The 27055-nt window shown below is 39.5% G+C and overlaps 1 protein-coding gene and 1 long non-coding RNA gene across 11 annotated transcripts in view; one reads left to right on the top strand and one right to left on the bottom strand.

Moving 5' to 3' along the window:
* Positions 1 to 715: 715 nt before the first annotated feature.
* GLRA2 (glycine receptor alpha 2) overlaps positions 716 to 27055 on the bottom strand; it is a 121509-nt gene continuing 95169 nt past the window's right edge. For all 8 annotated transcript variants that reach the window (XM_002197598.7, XM_030281188.4, XM_030281200.4 and 5 more), the window contains one exon: positions 716 to 2231. In XM_002197598.7, coding sequence (XP_002197634.5) covers positions 1953 to 2231 — 279 coding nt within the window. In that variant the 3' untranslated portion in view covers positions 716 to 1952. The remainder of the gene's footprint in view (positions 2232 to 27055) is intronic.
* LOC140684827 (uncharacterized) lies at positions 12913 to 26590 on the top strand. 3 transcript variants are annotated; one of them, XR_012057637.1, is made up of 4 exons: positions 12913 to 13714; positions 13796 to 13894; positions 17034 to 17177; positions 20009 to 26590. It is a non-coding gene; the product is annotated as an uncharacterized lncRNA (long non-coding RNA). The 3 variants fall into 3 exon arrangements; XR_012057636.1 differs by having other exon boundaries at positions 12913 to 13894; XR_012057638.1 differs by lacking the exon at positions 20009 to 26590 and adding an exon at positions 19532 to 19781 and having other exon boundaries at positions 12913 to 13894.

The following is a 27055-nucleotide window of genomic DNA, read 5'->3' as shown; positions in this document are numbered from 1 at the left end:
GAGAGAGATGGGAAAACAACCACAGATACATAAACACACAAATACAGGCTGTGGAACCTGTATTCTCTCAGCAGAAGCTGGTCCAGGAGCAAAAGCAGACTGAGAGGTGCTGAAAGTTCAGTAGTTCTCAGTGCCACATCTCATTAGGGGAGTGAGAAAAAATGCCTGTACTGGGCAGCTACAGTGTGTGTATTTGGGCCTCACAAGGGAAGGTCAGAAAACTGAATTCAGTTTTAATTTGCTTTTAAAATATTGGACATTCCCATGGCTACAAGAGGCACCTGGCACAGGCCATCTCAGCATGTCCTGTGGCTCACCAAAGTGGTGAAGCTATAAGAAAGCCAGAAGAAAGTTCAGGACATCCCCAAGCCAGGCACAGCACATGTGAAGCTAGGCTGTATTTCTTGCTCTGTAGGGTTGGTGTGAGAGGGGAGCAGCATCCCTCCTTCCCCAGACCTGGCTCAGCACATACAAATGTTCTACAAATGCTCCCATCGTATCCCAGACACACATCTGACTGTCCTTGACATACTCCAGGGGCTGCAATAGTCCCTTTGCTGCAGGATAGACAGAAAAATGTGGTGTGCTTAGTCATGTCAGCAGAAGGCTGCTTTTCACCCTCTTTCTGCTGACAGAGCAGTGGAAGAGCTGGGCTGTGGCACGAACAGCCCTGCTGCTGCTGCTGCTGCTGCAAATGAAGAAGAGAGTGAAGGAGTGTTAGTACCACATTTAGCTTTATTGAAATTGAACAAATACCTTTTTTTAATAAACCCTTTTACAGCAAGTGTAAAATGTTAATGTTTTACTCATCTTATGTTACAGGTTGTCTTCTTCCATGTAAGCAAAAATACCATCTTTTTTTTCCTCTTTTTTTATATTTTTTTTTAAATTTTCTACTTTAAAACATGTAGCAAGGATTTGAATAATGCAGATCTGGCACCAAAAGGTAACAGGTTCTGAAAATCACAGTACAGTTTTAAAATTCTTAGGTTAATTAATGATATTTAAAATGATAGCCACTTTGAGTAAAGATATAAATTAGAGGTCTGTAAACAAGTTGTGTTTACCTATAGAGCTATTGACTGCAGCTACAATGAGAGCGATAATAGAAACTCAATGCTAAACTGAGCTACACCTGGAAACAAGTTCTTACTAAGTAATGTGGTACAGGGCAGCACAACAGGTAAAATACAGTTTGGCACCTCAAGTTGCATGTAAAATCAGCAGAAATAAAATAAAATAAGTGCACTGTCTCCCAACAGAAATAAACTGGGCAGTTTCACTGGATTTGGAGTGTCAACTATCAAATAAATCACATGACACACAAGTTCAACCCCAAAATTACAATTCTAGTAAAGCAAGATAATATTAAAATGCACACCCACGAGGATAGTAAAGTATAAATTTTTTTTTCATTTTTTCCCTCTCCCCATCAGTAGAAATAATTTACAACCCACAAAAGGACTCCTTGGTGAAACCACTACCTACAGACATGATCATGGAATGTAGCTCAGTAGACTTGTTTCAAATAGAAAGGCAACATTATCCTGAAAAATTTTGGTCCTCTTATAACTCACTGTACTGTAGCCACCACAGTCTCTTGATAGATGTTTTAGGAGAATTGTTTGTTTTCTGATTCTCTTTTGTTCTGAAAGGTAATATCTTGGCAATAACGTTGGGTATAATTTGGCCCCAATTATAGATGTCTGATCGATGCTGAATCTGGAAGAACACACTAGGAGTACATAAGGGGAGCCTCTTGACTGGTCTCACGGCGTATTTTTTCATGAAATCACTTTTCCTTCTACACTCCTTTTCCTCTTTTCTAATTTTTTCTCCAGTGTTCTGGGGGAGTGGGGAAGAAACCCTTAGTCCATATGACAGAATGACATTTCGCTGTTTATTTACATGTGGATCACTTTGGCTAAGAAGTCCTGGCAAAGCAGAGTTGCCTATTTCTTGTGAATGTCCTCATGCCGTATAATTTTGTATGTAATCCAGTAAAAGATGTTGAAAATGAGGAAGGCGAGTGGGAACGCAGCACGGGATATTGTATCAATCCTTTTTGCACGGTCAACAAACTTCTTTTTGATGGACTCTGAATCCTTTGGTGGTGCTGGAGTTGGGTTGGGTGGCGTAGCCTTGACTGCTGTGCCATCTTTGACTTGGAGGCAGTGGCCCATGCCATAGCCACTGAAATTGAATCGGCTGTCACGAGCAACTTCATCTTCCTGGAGGATAAAGAGGACAAATAAGACACACAATCACCTGTCTATTGAGCATGCCATGTAGTTGAGTAGTTGAGGTGCACCCCTCCAAAGTACCTCAGCAAATTACCTGGTTACGCAATGATGAAAAGTCTGGGTTTTAAAGACAAACAAGAAATTAAAACCCACATAAAAAAATATGTGTAAATCAGGTGACTTCCAGTGTTTGTGAATCTGAGCTTTAATTTTTCTAGCTATGTCTAAATCAAGTGCCCTGAGCAGCAAGCTGTATCCCAGCCCTATAGGGAAGAGGTTTGACTCCACAGGTTTATATTGCTCTCCTTGAGCTTTCTGTGGGGAGGAAACACGGTCGTGTTGGTAGCAGGATGTCTGCTTCAGCCAGGCTGAATTGAATGACCCAAAGATCCAGGGGCCCAAGTTCATTGCTCAGCCTCACTGCAACCATACAGCTCCATCTCAAACCTGCAAAACAGGGGTAGATCATGGTCCCTCCTTGCTCACAGGAGTGCTCTGTCAATCAGTTCTTCAAAGTGCACTGGGCACTTGGATTAGTGGTGGCACCTGGGAGTCAGGTGCAGTAGCACAAGCTAATGTTGCATCACCCTGCAGAAACCCATTTTCTCTTGTCTGGATGGGTGATATTTGTTTTTGGAGAGGTGAGTAACTACCACTGAACTTTATCACTATAATAACTGAGTGATGAAAGGCTTGTGATTTTGCTGGTAAATTCTCCCTGATGTTTCTCCTGTCTGATAGAACAATAATACACAAGTTAACAGTTGCTGGCAGCTCTCCATGAAGGATTCAAAACCAATAAACAAAGCAACTCTATTCTTTTTCATTCCAGCAGAGATGAATTGTAAGTTCAGGAGCTTGTTCTAGTTAAAGGCCTTTTATTTGACTGACAGATGCTTCACTGTTGACTGAAAATAACCAGTTCTTGGGCAGATAAGGAGCCAAATCCCTCACGGGGATGTTTAATATCCTCATATCTCTTACCAAACCACAGCCTTCTGAACTTAACAGAAAATCAAAAACTGCAAGGAAAAAAAGCATCACAGCAGCAAGATATTGAATAATGAGTATATTGGCTGAACTTGAGGGTGGGAAGGGAGAATAATTTGCACCTATTCAGGATGTAAATCACTGCTCCTTCACAGAAGAACCTCTTTCAATAGTAGCATTTTTCTCTCTCCCCAGGTCCAGGACTGGAATTGAATATATCACACAACTTGCTGTCCTTACCTTGGAGCTGACATGCAAAGGTGAATAATCAGTAGTGTGACTCAAGGCTATGAAATGAAAAATAGTCACTCTGACTGCTTATGGCATTGAATGCTTATGGAAAGAGGGTAGGCAGTAAACAGTACTTTGGAGACCCTGTCACTTCAGCATGAAGGTCTATTCTACAGGGTATCCATAAGCAGGTGGAAAATTGCATCATTGCAAGGCTGTTTGAGCACTTATCCAGGGCTTACAACCTTTCCATTCCAAAAGTTCACCATCATGAAAAAAAAAAAAAGAAGGATGCTCCTCTCGTTTTTCAATTTTATTTATTTGCAGTTTGCAGTACCTCTGTGAAAACTCTACTTGTCCTAGTGATTATAAGTGTGTAAAGTATTTTAAAGATGAACCCACTGAGACCTAAGTTCTGGATAGCCTTATTAGGCAAGGCTTGTCTGGCATGACTTAATAACACTACCAAAAGAGTCCCCCAGTAATACAGGGAGATGCCTTCCTCTCAGTGTTTTTCATTTTACTGAGTTTAAAGGATAAAATGCATGCCCAGGACGTGAGAGGTGATTAAAAAGGGTAACAGATTTTCAGCAGCTGTGTTGCCATATGTACTTCATTCATTTTTTAAAATTTAATTTCTGTTGCTCCTGAGAGATCTGTGGGAAGAATAAAAACTACTGAGCTCAACACCAGCTTGGAGAGTCCTGACTTCCACTGTGCCCTGGTGGATCACAGCTTTGTCACATGAGGCTGAGCAATTCATCTACAATGTCACAGCCTTCCTTTCAAGCTTAAGCTGTAGCAACTTGAGTGGGCAGCCACCTGATATTAGGGACAGGGACATTTAAATAAAATTAGTTTAGGTATTCAGCACTCAACCCTTAACTATAAGGAGCCACTTATGTCCCGATGGGATTTAGAGTCCTGCTTTTCCCACCCAGACAGTTGTCTGTGCCACTTCTTTCTCACACAAGCCAGAGGAAAGCATGTCCAGTACTCATGTTAGTTTTTTATTTAGGACTGCAGCAGATGGGATTTACCCTATGTACAAGAGGTACCTCATTCACCTGGGGTATGAGTGATACATGGCCAGTTTCCCTCTGCTTGAACAGATTTGAATCTTCTTTTCCCTAATAGATCTCTGGACTGATTTATTACTGTTTTCCCAACATGGAGCTGTTTGCTGGTTGCAAAAAAAAACCCCAAAAACTAGGTTTTTTTTACCCTTATCAGAAAAACCTTTTTCAAAGACTAAGTAATCGATTAGGAGAACAGCATTGTCTTGCTATACCCACTTGTTACTATTCCTGATATGATGGATTTACACAAACACAGCGCTAGAAACACCCAAGTTGTAGCTGTTGGGATCTTTTAAGTGCCACCAGAGGCAAGGAAAGCCAGAGTCCTTACAGCCCCAGCTCCAGCCCTGGAGATGCCACAGCTCCAAAACCACCATGGGATTTTTAACAGGAGAGTCCCCCAGGAGCCGAAGGAGCTTTGCAGCCTGGCATGTGCCTGCACTCTGAGCACTGCCAGGTCTCACAGGCAAGACCTGACCCCATCAGAGCTCTCCCACCTGAGCAGACATCACCTGAAAGACCTCAGGGTGGTGAGAACTCTGCCCTTACTAACGAAAGTGGCCAAGAGCATTGAAAGTTAACAATGAAACCCTGGAGATATCAAGTCCCACGTGTCTGTGCTAAGAGGGTACTTTTGCCATGAGACTGCAGAAGTGGGCTTGTGTCTTTTTGGCCCTCTGAGCTCCTAGACTGGTTCCACCCAAAATGAAGCAGAGGGGACAGAAAGGTTTCCTCCATGCTGCTGAGGGGAGGTGGGGAATCAGGCCAAGTGCTGGAAGTTCATTGTCCATGCTGCTTGTGGGTTAGCTTTCTCTGAAGTGGATCATACCAAAAAGCTTTCACCCAGACAAATCTGGGCTCCACTGGGGACTGATGCCACACACTGCCATCATGAGTCATGTGGTGATATCTGGCCTCAGGAACAATGAAATCCCCCATCTGATTTACTTTAGCATTATGGATGTAGTTAAAAAAAATCTGTCTCTAAACCACCATAATCTAAAGACAAAAGCACAATTTGACATTTCAGATAATCTTCCAACATCCTGTTACATATAAAGGACTTGGGGTAATAGTCACAGAGAAAGAGAAACAAATTTATACACTTTGATAAAGAACCTTTTTTAAAATTATAATTCAAAATGCGAGATGAAGAACTGACCTCAAGTGCTTTCCCTTAAGGAGTGGATATATCTTCCTTTGAGCTAAAGGGTTGGTGAACTACTGCACAACTTACCTTGTGTACCTTCTGGTGAGGCTGCAGAGTCACTCTTCATCCTCAAGGTCATACTCAGTTCATACCCTCTAACATATCTACCACGGACACTCATCCACTGACAGTCTTCAACATGTTCTTTACCTTAGTCACTGCTAAAGTAGTCCAAATGACTTTTCAAACATCTTTATCATTATTTTTAATCAGATTACACTTTAAACATATTCATTTTAAACTGGACAGAATCTCACTTGCATAAATCTATACTATTTATGTGTTTACAGATTTTGAAACCAAAACCAAAGAGCAGCTGGAAGCCACTGGGCATCAACTGGAGTGGCAGAATCCAGTGCCATTGAAGTTATTAACTTTATCTTTCTAAAGGGATGTGAAGTTAGGTGTTACATAAACCAGAGGCACAACTCCTTCTGTCTTTGATTAAGGCATAGGGGAAAGGGTCATAAACTAGGATGAAAAACAGAAAATAAATTAATAGCAAGAGAAAAGGGTTCTTTTGATATTTTCTTTCAGATGTTAACACCCTGAGTATTTTAGAAGAATTATCAATTGAAAACTAATTATATTTCCTGAGATTTAGGTAAATACTTTCTATAGATGCTTTTTCAACACATAAATTTATGACTATTGTCTTATCATGTCATAATAATCAGGCTTAGGTATTGGCTTTCAATGATTTTCATTAAACAAGAATTACATATTTTTCTTATTTTTAAATTACCCTTTATGAATTTAGTGATTTTTTGTACTTTACAAATTGATGGCACTAAGTTCTCTTGACTTAGTTTTACAGTCAGCAACATATAAATGGCTGTAATACTTCTGAAATGGCTTTCTTTTTTCATTTTTCATTTTTGTAAAGCTTTTATTTCTACTCAATCAGGACTAGAATGTATTTCATACCACCAGTTTCACACCAAAGCAATCAGAAATAGGAAAAACACTTTAGAAAATCTATTCCATTCAATGCCTTCCATGCTCAGCTTTCTGTACAATGCATTTTGAAGGGCTTTGTCCCCACCACTTTTAAATGCTTATTGTCAGCATTGAGTAAGTTTTAACAATGAGGAAAATGAGGGAGAGGCTGGCTTCAAGCAGTGTATTTAATTTACCCTCTGATGTGATTTATTCTTTTAATTTTGCTACTCTTTTTCCAACATATGGTGGAAAAACTATTTAAAGGACTATCTGGTTTAATTAAATTTCAAGGATACAGACGATTAATTTTAGGTATAGGATAGAGAACATCAGAGAAATTTTCCTTTTGGTATTCATAAGCACAAAGTTAGAAACCCGGAATCAATTCAGACTTGAATGCAAAATTGAATCATCAGGGAGTGGACACCAAAATATATATGGAGATTTCATTCTTAAATCATCTTTATGACTTTGAGACACCTCCCATCTCTCAGTACTTTACATAATTCATGATAGGGGTTTGCAGACAGGCATGCTTACATGGTTTCAGTTCTCAGGAGTCACTGAGTATGTGGATGAAGATAGTTCAGCTGAGAAGCACATTTGGACTTTCAAATCCCCTTTGGTTCCTCACAGAAGCTTCTTACAAAATTCAATTCAATCCAATTCAATTGTGAGGAGATGAGAAGGAAGGTCCTTTCACAGATTAACTGTTTAAAAGGCAGTAATGGAGTTTAGGAGTAAATGATCGATTTCATAACAGGGGGATTCACTGGAGGGAATCTCTAAGAATCTCTGTGAGAAGCACTTAGAAGGAACTGAGTTATAAATAAGCTGGGACAAAGGCTCCCAAGGGAAGGTACACAGGTTAAACAGGATATTCAGAGCAGACAAAGCTAAGCCAGGCTTTCTAGAAGAATTCTAAAAAATGAGTGACTAAGTAACAGAGTAGCAGTAAATGAATTACAGGGTTGATAAGTGCAATGTAAAGCATTGCAGAAGATAATCCTAATTGCACATAAATGCTAGTGGGCTCAAAATGTTGTTTGGGTTTTTTTCTCATTTGTGAGTTTGGGAAATTACTACATATATGATTCTGACATCAGTCCTCTGCTAAACATCAGTCAGGAAATGGGCAAACAAAACAGAAAATGCCATTCTGCTATATATCTACTCACAGAGCCATCAGTTTTTGGACACAAGAGGTATTTCTGGTCACTCAAGCCTAATGAAGACATGGCAGAAGTAGATAAAGTACAAAGAGGAGCAGCAAGGACGGTAAAGGCTTTTTACTTTGCATAAAGAAGAAGAAAAGAGATGAGATGTCATCTTAGAAAAGCTGTGTTTGGAAGGTGATATCACAGGATGCTAACAAACTTTTCTGATTTCTTACAGCCTGAAAAGCTCTTGATGTCAGCTCACTTATGCCAGATGTCATTCCCACTCCTTCTTAATCCAGACTTCAGAGGAGCAGAAAGTGATGTAAAATTGTGACCTCACTTCAATCCTGCCCAAAATATAGACCAAATACTTCCCATAATTTGGTTTAAATATAGTTTTTCCTAAATATTCACCAAGATGTTTAATCAAAAACGTAAACAGGCTCTGACTAATCCTACTGCAAGATGACACTCCATCAGGACCCATCATTCTGCATGTGACAGTGGCATTCACCCTGTTCCAGCCTCTCTTAACAGTGATTTTCCTGCTCACTGAGGTTGGCTTTTGCTCTCATTTGAACCCTCATGCCTTATGGAATCTAAGTAAAACAGACCTTGTATTATAAACAGACCTTTTATTAATGGAAGAGAAATTGGTCATTGTTGTCTTTGGTGAGGGTTTCCAGTGGACAAATTTAGGCTTGTTTTGGAAACCTGTGTTTAGTAGTATGTTCTGTCTCCAGTAAACAGCAAAAAAGTCTCTGAAGCATGAGTGATTTACTTATGCAGTCTGAAAGAACAGCAAGTGAACTGTTGTTAATGCAATAATGAAATGGTAGTTAATGCGGCTTCGCCCTTTTCATGTAGGAATTGAACATTATTCAACTGAAAGAGTAACATAATTTAAACATGTTGTGAGCAAAAGTATTTTCCTGCCTTGAAATATCTATAAGTAGAACCAAAATTTGTCAAAAATTACTTTCGTATTAAAGATTATACAGTCAGTAAGGCTAAGTAGTTTGCTAGGAAAAAAAACTAAAAAACTCTTTATTCAGTAAAGAAAGGCTTCTGTCTCTAAATTTTGCAAACACAATTAATGATAATTTCTGATTAAATTTCAAGTTTTATATATAATATAATGAATGTTGTCATTTTAGGGGAGAGAGAACAGATGAACTACTGCTTTGCAAAGCACCATAAATATTATGATAGAGAGTAATTCCCCCTAAAAAAGCAGTAGATTGATTCCTGAGACAGTCTTGGTTGCTTGTTTCCCTTTATTTTAAATGAAATTTATGCCTTAAAATATTCACATACAGTGATCTGTGTGTCTTATAAGTATAATTTGACTGGATATTAAATTCTCTCAGGACAGCAAAGTCTGGAGGCTTGACTGTTCTTGGATAGCTTCTGCCAGTCTCCCTCCAAAGAAGGAAGAGGCTGGTCAGTTTATCAGTGGAAATGGCACATTATTCTGTTTAACATCAGACAAATACATGTTTGTCACCTAGATTTGAAAGATAATCTGCTCTGACCAGAAATCTGTTGGGTAAAGGGCAGCTGACTTCTACTCATTCTATCTGTATACAAGGCTGAGTGAAATGCAAAACTGGTCTTTAAATATATGACTTTTTCAGCTATAACATGAAATAGATGTTAATGGACACATCAAGCTAAACAATGTAAAGCAAGACTACATTAGCTAAAATTTCAGAAGATCAAAAACCTGCAACACAAATGGAAATGTACCTAAAATTCAGTTACTCCATTTTCTTTTGCTTTCTCCAAGATGTCTACATCAGGAGAGATGAGCAGACTCTCACCTTCCTCCTTTCAGCAGTGTTCAAGTCTGAGTTTCAGACTTCAGTTCTCTCCCTCACTGAAACCTGCTGCAGGGTCAATATCCCAGGACAAGGGCATATGGTGTCCCCAGGTGGGTGACAAGCATCGGGGAACTGCCACAGCAACATGTGGGGCACCCCTGCCCAAATACCACATCCACAAATATCTGAGCTACCCTCTATGCAGGATTTTTCCCATCAGGTTCTCTGGTCCTTTTCTCAAAGCAGATTCAAATATTTAGAGGAAGATGATTTTTATCACACCTTTGTGCATTCTCAGTGCCCTCTTCCTTAACTGTAATTATTCTAGGAAACTTTGCTGGACCACTCCTGTGCCCTGGCTGTGCCATCTCAGAGTACCTGATTAGTCAGTCAGTCAAAATTTAAGAAGAAATAAATGTCCATACAGGGCCCATAAGCAGCACTCATGATTAGAATCATGCAGATTACCTCCTAGAACAATACATAGGTGGGATGTTTTATGGCTCAGGTGTTGATTGTCTCAGCTGCCCCATTCCTTGGGGCTGATGTGCAGCCCACCCTGTGGGCCCAGTCCTCCCTGGGCCAGTGGTGGGGATAAGTGCTGGGGCCTGCTGAGGTCCCCTGCTTGGTGCCAGGAAGGGGCAGAGGAAGGGGACAGGCAAAGGGAAGGAAGAGGAAAAGGCATTTTGCCTCTCTGGTGATGGACTCTCACCTTTAAGCCATTTTCTATAGCAAACCCTCAGAACGAACCCCAGCAAATGCAGACAGAGTTTACCAGGACTTTCTCAGACATTCATGCACTTACTTCATGCAAATACTGAACAAAATGAATTAAATATTGCAAATTACATTAATAATTTAAATTCTGTAGCTAAAAATAGTCAAGAATATTTGAATAATCTTAAAGTGTTCACATGCAAATTTTATAAATTAAGTCCGGGGAGGCTGTGGGGGGTATTTTGTTTGTTTCATTATTTTTGGTTTTGGGTGTTTTTTGTTCCTGAACGGACAAGCCTTTCTTTCCCATTATCAGTTCTTAATACTAGGCTTCCAATAAATAATATTTTGGAGTTGGTTTCATTTCTTTATCTTCTATTATACAAGTTATCTTTCTGGTTTCCCATATCATTTATTTCTTGTTGTTAGTCAAGATCTCAATCTGGATTTCTCTAGCTATTCTTGCGTAGGCCCAAAGCATCATTGGGTTAAAAAAAAATATTTGCCAATTATCTGCCCTTCAAACTTGTTTTCAAAATAAATTGTTGCATCTTAGAAGTATCTTGACTCTTTGAATGTATTAGAAATTTACTACACAGATAGACCTCTGTATTTTCATTTTTTATTTGCTTCTGTGAGGGATGCTCTATCAAATTCTAGTATTACTTGTTATCAGGAAAATAAACATTCATCATGAAGTAAAAATCAATGACACTCAATGCTATAGCAACTTGAATTGCTGCCTCTGTATGGAATTGTTGGAGTGTTTTTTCTCATCTGATAAATAAGTCCACAAATTCTAGAAGGTGATTGGAAGTATGCATGCAATGGAAATTAAATAATACTTCATTAAAAATGGGTTTGATAACTTTTCTTTTACTGTATTACACACACATACACATGAACCCATCCATGTTCTACGCATAGGTGTGGGCATCTACTTAATCTAGTCCTCTAATGCATTCCCTGAAGGCAGTAGTTAGTGGCAAGTTCACCTAGCGAGAACATTTTTATTCTATTTTAAGGTTAAGGGCACTCTCCAGAGAATTTATTAATTATTAATTATTAATAACTTCTGAAAATGCTAACTTTTACACTAGCTTTTCCCCTGCAGTAGTTCTGAGGAGCAAGAATACAGAGTACACAGGCAATGGTCATTAAACCTTCCCAATCCTCTCTGCCCATAATAGGCTCTTTGGTGGGGCGCTGACATCTCTCCAAGAGGACCATCTGCCCAGGCCAGTAAATAAGCAACAGATCTCCTGGTGATGGACTTTTATTACTTGGCAAAACTGATATAAGGATAACCTAAAACAAGAGATTTAACTGTGTATGAGAGAAGTCAGTACTGAGAGGCACAGACAGATGAAATGTGGAAGCATGGCTGTAGCACTGGAAAAGGTATTCTTGGGAGATATCAGATGCTTATCTGAACTCAAGTTTTGTTCAAGAATAGCAAGGAAAACAGGAGAATAAATGCCCAGATAATTTACCTAAATGATAGCACACAAGGATAGCACAAAAGTAAAGGGTTGCTATGCCAGCAGCCTTCCTGAGACATGCATGTTTTCTCAGGAAAACACCCCAACAATTCCATATGGAGATTGCACTGTCAAGTTGCTCTAGCATTGAGTGTCATTGATGTTTCATCTGTTATGTCCTGGAGTAACTCTAAAACAGTGTCTGCAGTACCAGAGCTCTGGAGAAACCTGTCATGGCAGAAGTCAGGACTCACTGTGACTGCCCACAACCTCCTGACCTTGAGGTTCCACTTTGGAGAAGGGACAGCACCAGGGACAGAATGGTATTCAGAAAACAAGCCAATAAGCCAAAGAACAAAGCAAAGCAGGAGCACCCTGAGAGACAGAGACCTGCAGCTCAGGTTTCTACTTCACTTAACATCCAAGAGCTCCATAAGTACCAGGCAGAAGATGTGTTTGGTAATAACCCAAGTTCTGCACAGCAGGACATCACACACACTGTACAGTCATAATGGGTGGGCATTAAACTGATTTGTTTTCCTCTGAGCTGGAAACATGAATGGGGTCTTAGAATCTCTAATGTGAAACACAGGCAAGTTGCTATCTACTCTTGGTCTTTTGCTTCCCTGTCTTCTTATTTCTGCAACCATCTCTTCTCTTTTTAACTCCTTTTTAACTTTTTTTTTCTCCAACACATTTTGCCTCCCAGACCTGTTTTTGCCTACCTCCTCTTTGATGCTTTCATCCTCACTCTTTTCCTTATATGTGGCCCATACCTTCTGCTTGCAAAATTCAGTTCCTTCCTTAAGTCCTACCTGCTGTGGCCCTTTCTCCTCAGCAGCTAAATTATCTTCCTCCAAAGAAAAGGAAAGCCATAAAAGTAGAACTCCACTTTTCCAAGACCATCTCTAAACTGAGAGGTGTTACTCTATTTTTTAAGACTAGCCAGGAATTAGATTTTGTTTTCTTTTGTTGGTGTTATGGGTTTTTGTTTGTTTTTGTTTTGTGTTTTTGGTTTTAGTTTTGGTTTTTTAATTAAAACCATCTGCTTTTGGAAAACTATAGAGTTGATAATTGTTCAAAGCTTCCAGTACCATAAAGCATTTTGAAATGTGATGCTTCTCATTTGATCTGCTGTTCATGACACACAGCCTGTCCCATTGCTGGCACAGAAAGCTGAAGATCATCAAGTGCGTGGGCCCATGCAGCAATCTGTGACTATGTTCTGACCACCCAGAATATGCAACAAGAACCTTTTGGAGGCTTTGAAAAATGAACATGAGTGCTGCAAACCCAGCAAATGGAGTTTCATTTTTATTCTAAGTTTAAAGTTCAGAAAAAAGAGTTGTTTGTGCATAGAACATGTTGTTTGTGCATAGCACATGTTGTTCTAGTCTACTGAAAACTGAGTAACTTGGTAGTATATGCAAATATTAAGAGATTAAAGAGTTGGCACGCTCTGGAATACTCCAATGACATGTCCAATCACAGCAGTACCATCTGCTTTTCCTTATATGTGCTAAATTTATAACACTCTGCTAATTTCTGTAAAAGTTTACTCACCAGTTTCAGGAAATTATACTTAACAGACATGCAATATTTGGGTTTTGTGACTTACTGTTAGCAAACAGTTAGTAAAAGCCTCTTTAGTTACTCATCTCAGACAAAGGACTTTGGAAATGAATAACATCGATTATGATTCTTAACCCTGAAGGAATGGCAGTGATTTGCAATTCAAATGTTAATTCCTTAAGTTTTTGCTCACACTCAAATTTTGACAGACCCAAAGGCAATTAGACTTTCACCTGGAGCTTGGAAACCAGTAAAACACAAGTCTGGTATTGTACAGCTAAATTAAAATTAACTCCTGTTTGGAGTGGAATTTTTTAGCAGGTTGCTTAACTGTAACTTCTCTTCAGGCACTGATGAGTTTGACCCAAGGAGACTGCACAATATTGGCAATATCCCCCTCGTAATTTCTCACTGACACTCTGAGACATAGGAAAATAGAAAACCAGGCAAGGAAAAGCTCCCTTCAATTGCATTCTGGGTTTCCACTAGTGTTTTTCCCTGTTGGCTTCACAGCTGGATGTTTTACTGCTGATACTGGAGTTCATTTAGAGTGTGTCTGCATGGTGCTGTGCTGAATGATTTCTTCTCAGATGATGAAAGGCTGAGTTATCTCTTCTTTGGGTCTGAAGGGAGCAGGTATTTCAAAGTGTGAGACCATTGAACCATCATCACCTGAGGGGACAGTGGTCTAGAGGATATTTTAAACATGTTTGACACATTTAAATAGATGGTTTCAGCTTGCCAGTTTTGGAATGGATCCTAAAATAGAAGTCACTATAAAGAATAAAGCAATTTGTTTTGGATGATTAAGAGAATATGGCTCATGTATCCAAGGTGTGACAATTCCAATCACATCTTCATTTCAATTTACAGGAAAGAAATAAACTAGGCTTCATTATTGTTCATACTGCTGGTGCTATATATTTGACATGATAATCTACAGTATTAGTCAGTAAATTGACTCACTGGACTGCCCTTGATCATATGCTCCATTTTCCACTCAGCAGGTCTCTCTCTAACAGCTATATATAACCAGGGAGGGGAAAAAAAGAGACGGTTCTCTCTTAGATCATTATAAAATGACGCTGCCTTTGGTTTCCCTGTTGCTTCAGAGGTTCTAAGTGATGTGATCTTTTCACCGTCACAGATAATACTTGGCTGCTTTTTGTCTGACTTGTCAGCTCCTCACACAGAAATGCAATACTTCCCTCTTGTCACATATTCATTTCAGAAATGTGCTCTTTTGCAGGCCTGAAATGAAATAGTCTCTGTATTCCTATCTGCCAGTTTTCAAGTCTTGCCTTGTGTGGTCCCTCCTCATCTTACCACAGTTGTCACATTAGCAACCCACATGAGTACTTGCAGCAAATGTAAAACCTCCTGATTGTAATTAAAATTCTGCATGCTCTCTATTAAATAACCTAATTTATTGTGCATCATAATCCATAGCTCTGCTCTTCTGCCACTGTTTTTAAATGTCTGATTACTGAGCTAATTGCTCAGGCAGGTTGTTTTTAGACTGTATAATGCATTTATAGGTTATATATCTCTGTCAAAAAAAAGTATTGGATTAATCTTGACTCCTCATCTACATGTTGAGAAATTACTTCCTCAGTCCAGACAGAAGTTAAAGTCAGGGGCAGCCTCTAAAAGGGGCTAAAGAGTGAAGGGCAGCTGAGAAAGAATGAGATCTCACAAACAAAAAAGCAGACATCTCAGTAGAAGATTGGCATGAGTTACAAGATACAAACCTGTGCAGCTGTATTTCAGCAGCATACCTGCAGCTGTAATCTCTGTTGCTGCAGAAGGAAGGGGAAGCAAACACTTAGTTCAGAAAGAGCCTATCACTATTTCTGTCCAGAATGGTAAATAATTGTTCAAAGACTTTTTTACTCACCTTTGTTCCAGAAGTACTTGCAAGTCAAAGAGAATTACAGGATGTAGATCTGAAATACTCAACTGTGGATCAGCACATCCACAAAAAGATAAAATTCAGCTCACACTCTCCCTTAGGAACAATTCCTGATGAATCTCTTTTAAACTCACTCCTGATATATTGGGCACATTATAGAAGAATGTTTAACAGCACTGATTCATATTTTCAGCAACTGTAAATTGTCCAATACACTGCCTGATGCTGGCTATGCCAGCTGGCTCTCAAGCCAGCCATCTTCCCTGCAACCCTACAACTCTGTATTTGTAGTCTGAAGAACAGAATAGAAGTCAGTAACTGTCCAGGCCAAACAGCTTCCTCTAAATTCTAATGCTTTAAAAATGCAAAGAGGCTAAAGTCTAAGCCTCTTTGCTTCGAAGGTTTGAAAGCTGCCAAGCAGAAAAGATCCCCAGATTCGTATGGTACCAATTCCTAAGACATCTTTACTCTGAAATCAAAGGCAAGGAGGGAAGACTTATGGTAAAAGGAAGGTCAATATTTACATCTCACCTTGTCATACTGCTTACCCTTTGGGCACCCCTGTACCTCTGGGGTATGGTGCTTTTGGCTAAATACCTTTCCATCTCCCCTCAGATGAATGAAACCTCACCAGGGGAGAATGGGGTTCATGTTTCATAGCTAAAGGAGACAAATATTTGACAGGCTCACAAGAGCGAGGTGTGGCAGCAAGGAACATACAGCAGTGACAGGAAAAAAAGTGAGGTGCTAAGAACACTGGCTGGGATGCCACATGCAATAAAAACATCCCTGAGCTTCACATGGGCTTCAAAAAATATTAATGAAATAGCAGCTGTTAGATTCAAATACAGAATCTGACGAAAAAGATCTGTTGTCATGATATAAGTCTGATATTCAACCCCAGCTACACAAACACTCACAAGAGAACTCACCAAAAAGGAAAGCAGTAACAGTACAGAGAAGTGTGACAAAGGCAGCAGTCTCCATGCATCAAAAAGTGAAATTCAAATAGATTATTTTTACAACAAAACAACATGATATAAGCCGCAAGGGAAAGTGAACAAAGATCAAAGAGCAAATAAGAGACAGGCAACATAAACAGGCATCTCCAGTATCTAGAAGACAAAGAACAGCAGCATACAGCACCAGAGCATCTTAAAAGAGCTGTCATGTCTTTGGGGAAAAACATCCTTTGTGCAAACTTGAAAAAAAGGAGTATTTACATTTAGGAATCAAGACAACATTTTCCGTGACTGAATAAAACTACCCTCTCTCGACTTTTTTATTGCCTTTTTCTTCACACTCCTGTTTGGTCCCTATGAAAAAAGTACATTTTGTGTCTCCATTGCATGAACATCTAGCACAGGTAACAGTAAGGGCAGAATAATAAAAGTCCAACCCATTAATAAAAAATATAAAACTGACTCCACTAGAGTTCATGACAGACAAATCTAGGACATCTTCAAGATAAGGAACAAAATGTCCGTTCTCAAAGACATTTTAAAAGAGAACTGCAACAGCTAGATAATAATTTGCTTTTACATAAAGTCTAAATCCAAGGTAAAAGTTCGGAACAGCAGCACTGACTTGGTGTTTAATGATTTCCTTTCTAAATGTTATTAATTATGAGAGCAAATAATCTTGTTTTCCCCATTGCTTTTTCTTCTTTGCAGGAGCTAAGGACCACCAGTCACCCCCCAAACCACCATCTTAGAAACCTGAAATGGCAGAATGAAATTGTCTTATTCTAAATTCCTAAATGTGCTGATTTTGTTCCTGCTGTTGTTTGTGTAATTGTGCAAAGAGAAATACATCAGGTAAGGAAAGAAAACTAGCACAACTGCCTCCCCTCCTTTCTCTTTCAAACCTGTCCTCCTTGCAGGCACAGGCACTGAACTCAGGGTTACTTTACTCATGACAAATACCCACCAAACACTGTGAGTATGTGATACAGTTTGCAAAACCATTAGTCATCCTGTTTGCTTTCATCTAACACACCTTTTTGGTCTTATCTGTCTTTGGATTCACCTCACACCAGATCTCCCTCCACTTCCAATACCCTTTTCCCTGCCAGCAGGCACTCCTGTTGGCTCCAGTGGCCATACGTACTCCTAGTCCCACAAGTGATGCAGACCTAATAGCAGCAACTCATGGCAAGTTTTAAATAAGTATTTCAATAATTCATAAATCATCACATTGAACTGACTGCTCTATCCATAAATAGCAAAGGCTGCTCATCACAAAAATACCACCTCTGGTTTAAAAGTCCTTGAGCTGCAAAGTCCTGGAGCCCGGAAGGATGCGTCAAGGACGGATTGCTGCCACACAGAGCTTCCTGTGCAAGGCAGAGCCCTGGCCCAACACAGGACAGCCCTCTCGGAGTTTGTCATCTCCAGATGGAGCTTCCCACAGCACAGAGATGTGGCCAGCTGCTGAACAACTGCCTCATGAATTTCAAAGCTACACTGGCTATTTAACTCAAAAGTCTGGATAATGACCCAAATAAATGCTCCTACCAAATCCCTTTGCTTTATGACTATAATGCTGCATGTTTAGCTTGAAAAGTTGACAACTCTGTTTTTCCTGAGATGTAAACCTGAAAATAAGAATCTAAGTTCAATGTTATGCATTTCCACGGGCATTACTAAAACAATTGTTTACAAGCATTTTAAAAAATAATCTGTAATAGAGCTATATCTTATTTCTGATAGGAATCCAGTTTTGTGGGGTCTGTGATAATAAATTAGACTGTTGCTAGCTAGAAAGGTAAAGCTGAAAACAAATACTACATGAAAAACACAGTGAGCAGGTTGAAAACCCAAAAAAACAGCTTTGCAAATGAGGATGGGCGTCTAGGCTCGTGCTTGGTAGGAAACAGATGAGAAGTAATTAAAAATTAAACTATATGGAGCAATAAATTTGCAAGTAGCAGATAAATTAAAAAAAAAACAAAAAACAAACTAATCCTCTTTAATTTTGCTAGAGAATTCATAGCTAGAAATATTGGTGAAGCTACCTGGAGTGAGAAGGATGATACCCAAATGTAAGATACTCAAAAGAAGAACCAGGATTAATAAATTCAGGAAAGCTGAAGCCCAGGCATGGCAGAATATGCCAATATATGGGAAAACTGGCAATTATTAAGTAGAAAGGCACAAAAGAAAACCAGAGACCTCTGTGGGAAATACAGTGTAAAGCTAATGGAGGGAGAATAGTAAGATAAGTTACGCCTCTTCTGCCTTTTTGTCTTGGACAAACACACACACACACACACACACACACAAAACACACACACACACAACACACACACTGTGTGTGCTCCAAAACAATTGCCTTGGAGGTATTTGTTTGTACCCCAAGTCTGACGGAAGACCAGCTGTCATTATGGTCAAACAAGGAAATTGCAGTCAAATAGCTGCATCATTTGCCTCTATTCCTCCAGAAAGGATGGAAGAAGAGCTTGCAAATCTTGAAAGAAAGGCCATTGTCTTCTGCAAGAGCCACTGGAAGGTTATAAGTAAAACACATATAGTCTATTAGTAGGGCAGGAACACTACTGAACAACAGCACACGGTGATTTTTCAGAAGACTTGATTATCCACTCATTGGTGTATACACCACCCATTCTAGACATGCAATTAAACACTTGCACCAGAAAAACATCCCTTAATCCATCTAACTAGGTATGTAATTGTGAATAAAAGAGCATTAGGACCTTGAAGGACTTCCAGACAGAAGATACCAAGGGCTGTAAAAGAGCATCCTGTGACACACAAGCTCTCTCTGTCTCACCATTCTGTAGCAGCATCACACTTGATTAGACTTGCTAGAATTTATCTTGCCTGTGAGGATCAGCACAAAGAAAAGTCTCGAAAATTAAAATTCTGCTGATGGGGAAAATGAGTAGATTTGGTGCCTGATCCCACGGAGGAAGTCAGAAAGAAATCTGGCATAAGTTTGCAGACAACAGATAGATAAATTTCATTGAAAGTTTGTGCTAGAGGGTGCCAAGGCTGCTACTTGCACATGCCTGTAAGACTTTACATCCTGAAGAGGAAATGCACAAGTTTCTTTACTAGGATGGTGTGCAAGTTCTCACATTTGTGCAACTCAGATAATCTCTAATGAACAGTTTGTGATTTCTATTTTAAAGTAGTTGTTCTTTTGACAGATGAAGATTACAGAAAACCTGGAAACAAGTCTCTACCACCAGCAGGCTTGGGAAGGCATAACAGAAAAGTAAATGAGTCACAGGCAGAGCACTTCCACATGACTAGCAGAAAGGGTTATATCAGAACACACATGGAGAACCACTTGAAGAGAGTGAGGTCAAGCATGAAGACAAAGGTGTCCTGTCTCCTAAGAGTCTCGTCAGGTTATTGCAGAGAAAATAAAACCTTGGACCCTTGGTAAAAAACTTACACTTATACAGATGTATTATTTGTATGTACAAATGCACATACCATATTTGTATGAAAAATGACATATACAAGTTAGAAATTAAATTACTTTAAGAGTTATGTCCTTGCTCAGAGAGAATTTACAGGATCAATACAGAAATTCACAGGTAGGGTTCTGAACTTCTGGCACCTCATGTGTATTGGCAAACACAGCAGCATTTTCTGACCTTTCCAATCTGTTTCTCCAGGAGCTAAAAAACTCTGACATGCTCAGTGTAGCTGATATATTCAAGCAGCCACTGGAAAATGGAGCTTTCCCATAGTAAGTCCTTGACATTGATCCTGCTGTAGATGTATAGTGTGGGGAGAGCTGGTGGACAGTTCTGAGATACAGCTGAGAGTTCACAGAGAGTGAAAGTGAGTAAACTTTGAGTGACTTATGGTTTGGCTTGGCATGGAGTTTTCGGGTGCTCCCAACTCAAAATGAGTCTTTGTGAGGACTCTGGCAAGACTCAACAACAAGTGCTTAGAATATGTAGGATTTCAAGGTGTTTATTCCTTCCAGTGCAACTATCCCTAGCCCCCTCCTCATGTTGTAGAAAAGAAAATCTTATTCCTCACCTATCTACTCGCAGTAACAGGGAGTGCAGACTGGTGGTATCCCCCACTAAAAAAAATACCCCCAAAAAAATTCCACGAAAACCCCACAAAACTCACAAAAAACACCACCAAAAGAAACAAATACAAATAAACAAAAATATCAGGCCACAAGAGAAATACGAAAGTACAAATTATGATAATACAGTAAATAGCATGCTTCTCCAGCAGTGGATCAAGAGGAATAAACACATCTGATCATTAAATCAAACTACATGTGTCAGAATCAGGCTCTGAGTGATCAGTTTGCCATAAGAAAAGCTGTCAACTTGAACAGGAATACCTAAAACAAGGCTGTTTTCTCCCAGGGAAAAAAAAAAAAAAAGTGGAGAAATAAATGGTTTCAACACCACTTTTTTAAAACTACTGTAAAAACTAGATTTTACTGGAACCCATGAAGTCTTTCAGACTTGAGAGAGAATGAGCTTTCAGCAGCCTGGTTAATGCAATTTGGTTTTGAACAATGCCATTTGGACGACATCATTACAGAATGCTTCACAATTAATTACATTCAAATAACAGCTTCTATCCCCTGTGGAGAATGGGATTAATTGGGTCAGATGTAAATATGCATTTTGTGGATCCTACTGAAGGCTTGCCCATCTCACCAGTTTCCATGTAATTTGATACAAGTGGTGTAGTATGCTCTGGAGATCCACAGGGCGAGCACGGCTGCTGGTGGGGGTAGGAATGAGGACAGAGTGCTGGCATTCTCAGCCTGCATTATGCTTGGCTATAACTGCTCAACTCCTTCACTCTCTTGTAGAAATACTAATTTATATTTGCCAACACTGAAATACTTTTTTTACCGTTGAAAATGAGGCTTGGGGCAGAGCTCAGAACTGATAAGAAGCATCACAACAGACCCCTGGCAATGACAGATCAGAAACTGTTCCCTGCCTGGTGTCTTCACTTCCTCCATTGGAACAAGGACCTGGCCACCATAGCAATGAGAAACCCTGAGAACAAAGCCTTACTAGGTGCTGACTCTGGGCATGGAAAGAATCAATATAAGCTACCTACAAGGAAAGAACAAAAGAACCAATTTGAGGCAAAGTTTTCTCCTTTGCTGCTTAAGCCTATATCGTGGGATTATGATGGCTTTTCACTCTCTATCTGGAGTCTTGGGTAGGGGCAGTGTAGGTTAAACATACACTTGAAGTCTACTTATATTTTTTATAATTAACATATATTTGACAATTTTTTCACTGCGTTTTTTTTCTTGTGAAATTTGGTGGGCCAGAACACATTCAATGAAAGAATCACCATTTTCTAAAATAATCTAGAAAACAAAACTCTGTTGTCTGTGGCAGATGGTTCTTGAAAAGCTGCTTGTTGCTTTAAAGCTTCAAAAATAAGAACATTTCTTGTCTCTTTCTAACTTCCTCTGCCCTATTTTCAGTTTGCACTCTCCCCGAGGTATAATAAGAAATAAGACATTTGCACCCAGCTGGAGAATACCTTTCATGAGCTGGAAAACTGAAGAGTTCATTTCTGGTGTGTCTCCTGCTGTTCATGAGTAACTACCAGGACAAACTCACTTGAGTGAAGTGCAAACTTCTGTCTCTAAGGCTCGTCAGTTCAGAGCTGATACTTTCAGCCACTGCACGCTGGGTAGGTACAAGAGAGGACTCCAAGTTTCTAAAGCAAAGTCTCACTACTGAGCAAACAAGAAAAAACTTTATCCTGTACTCCTGACTTTTCCAGTCCTACCCATCCCATGTGGTACAGCACACAGCCACTTCATCAACCCAGACTGGAAATACTGTAATATTGCTGTTTTGTAGTTTATGTCCTGTTCCTATCCTATTTAACCATAGGAATAATTTGTTTAAGTATTTGCAAGCTGGGCAATGTCCTGCATGATGTCCTTCATCATGATGACATGATGTCCTGCATCATGTCCTGCTTGCTGCTTTGGTGCCATGCATGGTTTCAATATCTGTCCCCTGCCCCACAGAGCATTGTTGTACCACTGACCATTTCAGTGGGTATTAAGATTCATCATTCTGCAGCCCTATGTACTCACCCACAGTTATTCACTTCTCTGGTTTCCACTCTTTCTAGACTAGCCATGGTTTCCTTGTTCTCATTTCCTGTGTGTTTCTTTTGTTTGTTTGTTTATTGGTTTGCTGTGGTTTCTTGTTGATTTGGTTTGATGCTGTTTGTTTGGGTTTTTTCCCCCCAGAAATTCTAATTTTTTCTCTTGATTTTGTTTTCTGGTTTTATTTCTACTCTGGTACCTGGATTCCATTGCTCCAGCTTGTGTACTAGCACTCTACCCACTTCAATTATTGTTTAGATATTTAGGTTTTTCTCAGGAACTGGCATGGCATGTTCCATAAATTAGTCTGCCTCTTGTTACAGAATGTTTCATGGTTTTTTATTTGGTTTTCAGAATTCTCTCCCTTGAAATGCAACTATCCATTTTCTCTTCTGTTTCTCGGTTTGGGGCAAAAACTCCACCCCACATAGTCCATCATCTTTTTGTAGCTGAAGTAGTAAAACACACAAAATATACTAATTTATTTAGAATTTTTAACCTTCCTTTCTCCAGTAAGGGAGGGAAAAGCTTTCATTTCACTTTCAATTTCCCTTGTAAACAGGACACTATGGAACTCAGTTTTTCTCTTCCTCTGTTTCTTTGTCTGTGTTTGCTTTTCACTGAAAAATCTACGTGCCCAGTAAACTTAGTCTCTCTCCCTGGTCAGACTGCTCTTATTAGAATTTTTTGATCCATTCCTTGGATAACACCCCCATGGCTGAACTGCTTTTTTCCTACAGGTTGCTCTTTCTTTGGGAACTCATGTCTAGATTTGTGCCTAGAGCTAGACTAAGGATTTATATCAAGATAATTTTCAAATTTGAGATGATGGAGTTTTTTAAATGTTTAAAGTATGTGAGGTATGTCCATATTATAAACAATACAAATACTTCCACTGATATTAACTAGGGCCATTGTGAGCATATTCATGCTCAATATAAAAAGACAGACAAGGACATTCAGACGAAGCCACAAAGCGACATGGTAATATGATGCAGTGAATTGTGTCTATTGTTTAACTACAGCTAAATATTACTGCAGTTGTATGTGGGACTATAACTTCAAGCTAAATGATAATTTTGATGTATTTATCTTCTACTGGATTTTTTTCTTACAGTTACATTAAAGTACTAATGCAATTGCCCTGGAGAAATAAAAGTAACCGCAGTATCTTGAGGATGTTTATCTACAGCAGAAGCTACATGCGCTTTAATCCATTAAGAGAGAAAAAAAAAGGCATTCAGACTCAGATTCCTATTTTTCACAATGAAACCCATGTGTTTGAGCTTGTTCAGTGAGTACCAAAAATAGCTCAGCAAAAGGGCTTTCCTTGAGCACTTCCATTATTCACATGATGCGGCACCTTACATAACGTGGAGCGTACACATCCTCCCGCCGAGTGCGCTGCGCACGGATGACAGCAGGGAAACATTCCCACCAGGGACAGGAGTGCCAAGTGCTTTAAAGGCAAAGTCAGGCTGATGGCACAGATTTTTTTCAATGGGCAAGTCTAAAAACCTCAGAAAATTATTTGGGGGATCTAACAGAGGGATTTCAGTATGATTAAAATGATAAAGATGGTCTGTAGAAGCTGGTATTACTCAATGCAAATCTCTTCTCCTTTTGAGAGGTATAAATACTGTATTATCTCAGTAACTTTGTCTAGACACTTGTGGTACTTGCTTCACCCATGGCAGCTCCATTCGAAGGCCAACAATTCTCTGAAGCATTTGACCAGGTGCTTCCAGCTTTGCTTAGAGAGTTATCCTTTGCTTCTGTAATCACACTTAGTCCCAGTCCCAGCTCTTTCATTTGAAAAAGCCATTTGTGCCCCCTTTGCTAATCTGCATGCATATGAACCCCCTTGGTTGCAGCATTGTTATTTGTATTGCTCTGTGTGCCCTGCACACAAGATTAAACCTGTCACATCTTCCAGCTGCAGTTTTTCATTCAAGCTATAGCATATTGCTTTTAACTTTAACAGTCCCAAACTTAACCACTAGTCTTGGTCACAGTCGTAACCATCACACATATAATTTAGGAACTCATCTTTGAGAGGATGATATGAATACTAGTGTACTGTGACTCATTTTGACTGCTGATCATATAAGATAATAATTATAGTTTTCAAAAAGGGATGACTGAACCTGTGTAAACAGTTTTGCTTCCCTGGAAGACCATCATTTTGAAAGCTAAGAAATAATGTTTAATTATTAAACATCATGTTTTAAAAATAAGTTATTTTCTTTCAAGTGATCTAGCACCATAAAAATTTAGATTTTAATATAATGTAACTTCACTACATCCTCAGTACCATCAGACTCCTGGCTTCTGCAGCCTGTATTCTCTAATGTACCATGATATACAAGAAATAGGCAATCATTTCTTGCATCGGTCAAAATACAAGTTTATTTACACTGATGGGTTTGTTTAACTTGAGCAGAAAGACTACATGAATCTTTAGGACAAACTTTGAATGCTTTCTCCAAGAGAAACTGTATGGGGAAGACAGGCAGAGTGAAGCACTGATAACCTGAGGATGTAGGGATTTTGTATGTGTGGAAGATGCCAACAGGTCCTGATGAAGCTGTCTTTTCAAAGGGTTCATCTGTAATATAATTTCTGGATGACCAACAATACAACCCAGACTCTTCCTAGAAAAACAGTAACAATCTGATGCTTGACTTAAGAGATGTGATGGTCTCTTAAGATGTCTGCTTTATGCACTGATCTGAGGGTTGCAGCACTAAGAGGAATAAGACACAGCACAGACAATAACAAAAGCAGTGACAGAGATACAGGCTTACAAAACTAAGAACTGTATTTTCTTGTCTTGTAGATCAAGCTGCAAATCCAGGAATCACGGCCACGTGTGCTTCAGCACCTTTTCCCTCTCCCTAGATTAGTACTGAGCGATGCAGTGTCGATACTCAACCACAGTTTTACACTGTCTCCTCTTGACTATGACTTTCACAGTTGCATTCAACATAAGCTTTGGTTCAATGGGCAATATCTCAATAAGTCAAGTTCCCTGCTTGTGAGGCTCCTTGTGGCACCACAGGCTCTGTTCCTATGCTCTCTTCTGTGCTTTAACATCCTTCTCTTGAGCAGAAAGCTGCAACTGTGGTAGCATTGCTCCAGAAACCTCTGCCTTGCTACATCTCCTCTGTTGACCTCTCAAGTGCGCATCACTTATGTGATGGGAGTTCTCCAGGGGAAAACAATACCAGAGCAGCTCCAGCTCTTAGGGCTCTGCAGCAAAAGCACTGCAGTGACACGGCCCCTCTGTGTACTGCCCTGGGTGTCTGTGTAATGCACAATATTCTAAAGGAGAAGGGGGGTTTCTACAAGCTTCCCTAAAGGAGGGGATAACCACAACTTACACAAACTTTAACTGGACTTCCAGCACTTTGAAATGTGCACCAGTGAGATATGCAGCACTGAGTACTTATTTGGACTACTTTTGTAGTTGTATGCATCAGCTTTTCAGTGGCAGCATACTAATACTGGCCATATCTCCTAGCAAGTCCCCGATTTTTTTTCTTTTTGTATTCAGTTTTTGTATATATGTAAATATGATTAGTTCTACAACAGAAACAATCCAGAAATTAAGGTTCTTTTCTACTGCTTGATGTTGTAGCTCTGAAAGTGAATGATTTATTGCATTGTAAACCCTCTACCTTAATTTTGCTGTGTAATATGAACTGTGGGTTTTGCTTTGATTTTGGAAGCTACTAAGTCCCTTTACAGTCTACAAAATTCACTGAATTCATCGGCATTTTATAATAACATGACTTTACAGAGCTTGATCAAAGTTGGAAGCCTTTTACAGCTCAAGAGTGGCTCAGACAATGTTTTTGTTCTGGGAAAATCAAGTCCTGAAAGATTAAAACACCAGTTCCATTTTATTTAAATGAACACATTTCATTCTTCAGCCACTAGTAGCAAGCAGTGAGCTGCACACTAAGCTTGTTTCTTTCTCCATCGTTGATTTTATTACCGCCACAACTCACCCCTAATCTGGATGTATCAGCTGCTATCATATTGCTTCTGATCTGCTACGTTACACTGCGTAAAAGATTTCAGCTTCATGGCTCTTCTCCAAGCAAATAAAAAGAAACCAAGGAAATACTTTTTCATTCATAGCTATTCATACTCCACTAAGCAGGGCTCAGGACATCACGATGAGGGAGGCTGCAGGTTGACAGTTCAGGAATAAATAAAAAACCACAGCAACAAAACAATATTTTGTTATACATACCACATTCTGTTGGAACACGCTCATCTGCAAGATGACACAATGTGGGATTTACTGTCTCAAGGCATCTCCTATGGCACTCTCCCCCCACCCCATTCACTCTGTCTTTACACAGGACCAAGCTGCTGAATACGCATGCACTTTCCTCAAGAGGTTTGGAATAGGGATGGCATAGCCCAGCCACAGTAAAAAGCAAGCATTAGGGTGGGCCATAAGAATGTACAACATGAAACTGCTGTTCATGCTGGGGACAGTACTGTGTATTTTTTGGGGAATTTAGCAAAGAGAATGCAAGAGACTACTAATGATGCCAATCAAAATGGTCCATTTTGCTGA

This window comes from Taeniopygia guttata, chromosome 1, assembly GCF_048771995.1.
Source record: "Taeniopygia guttata chromosome 1, bTaeGut7.mat, whole genome shotgun sequence".
Lineage (NCBI taxonomy): Eukaryota > Metazoa > Chordata > Aves > Passeriformes > Estrildidae > Taeniopygia > Taeniopygia guttata.
Note: the sequence above shows the minus strand (reverse complement) of the source record. Positions and strands in the feature narration are given on the sequence as shown.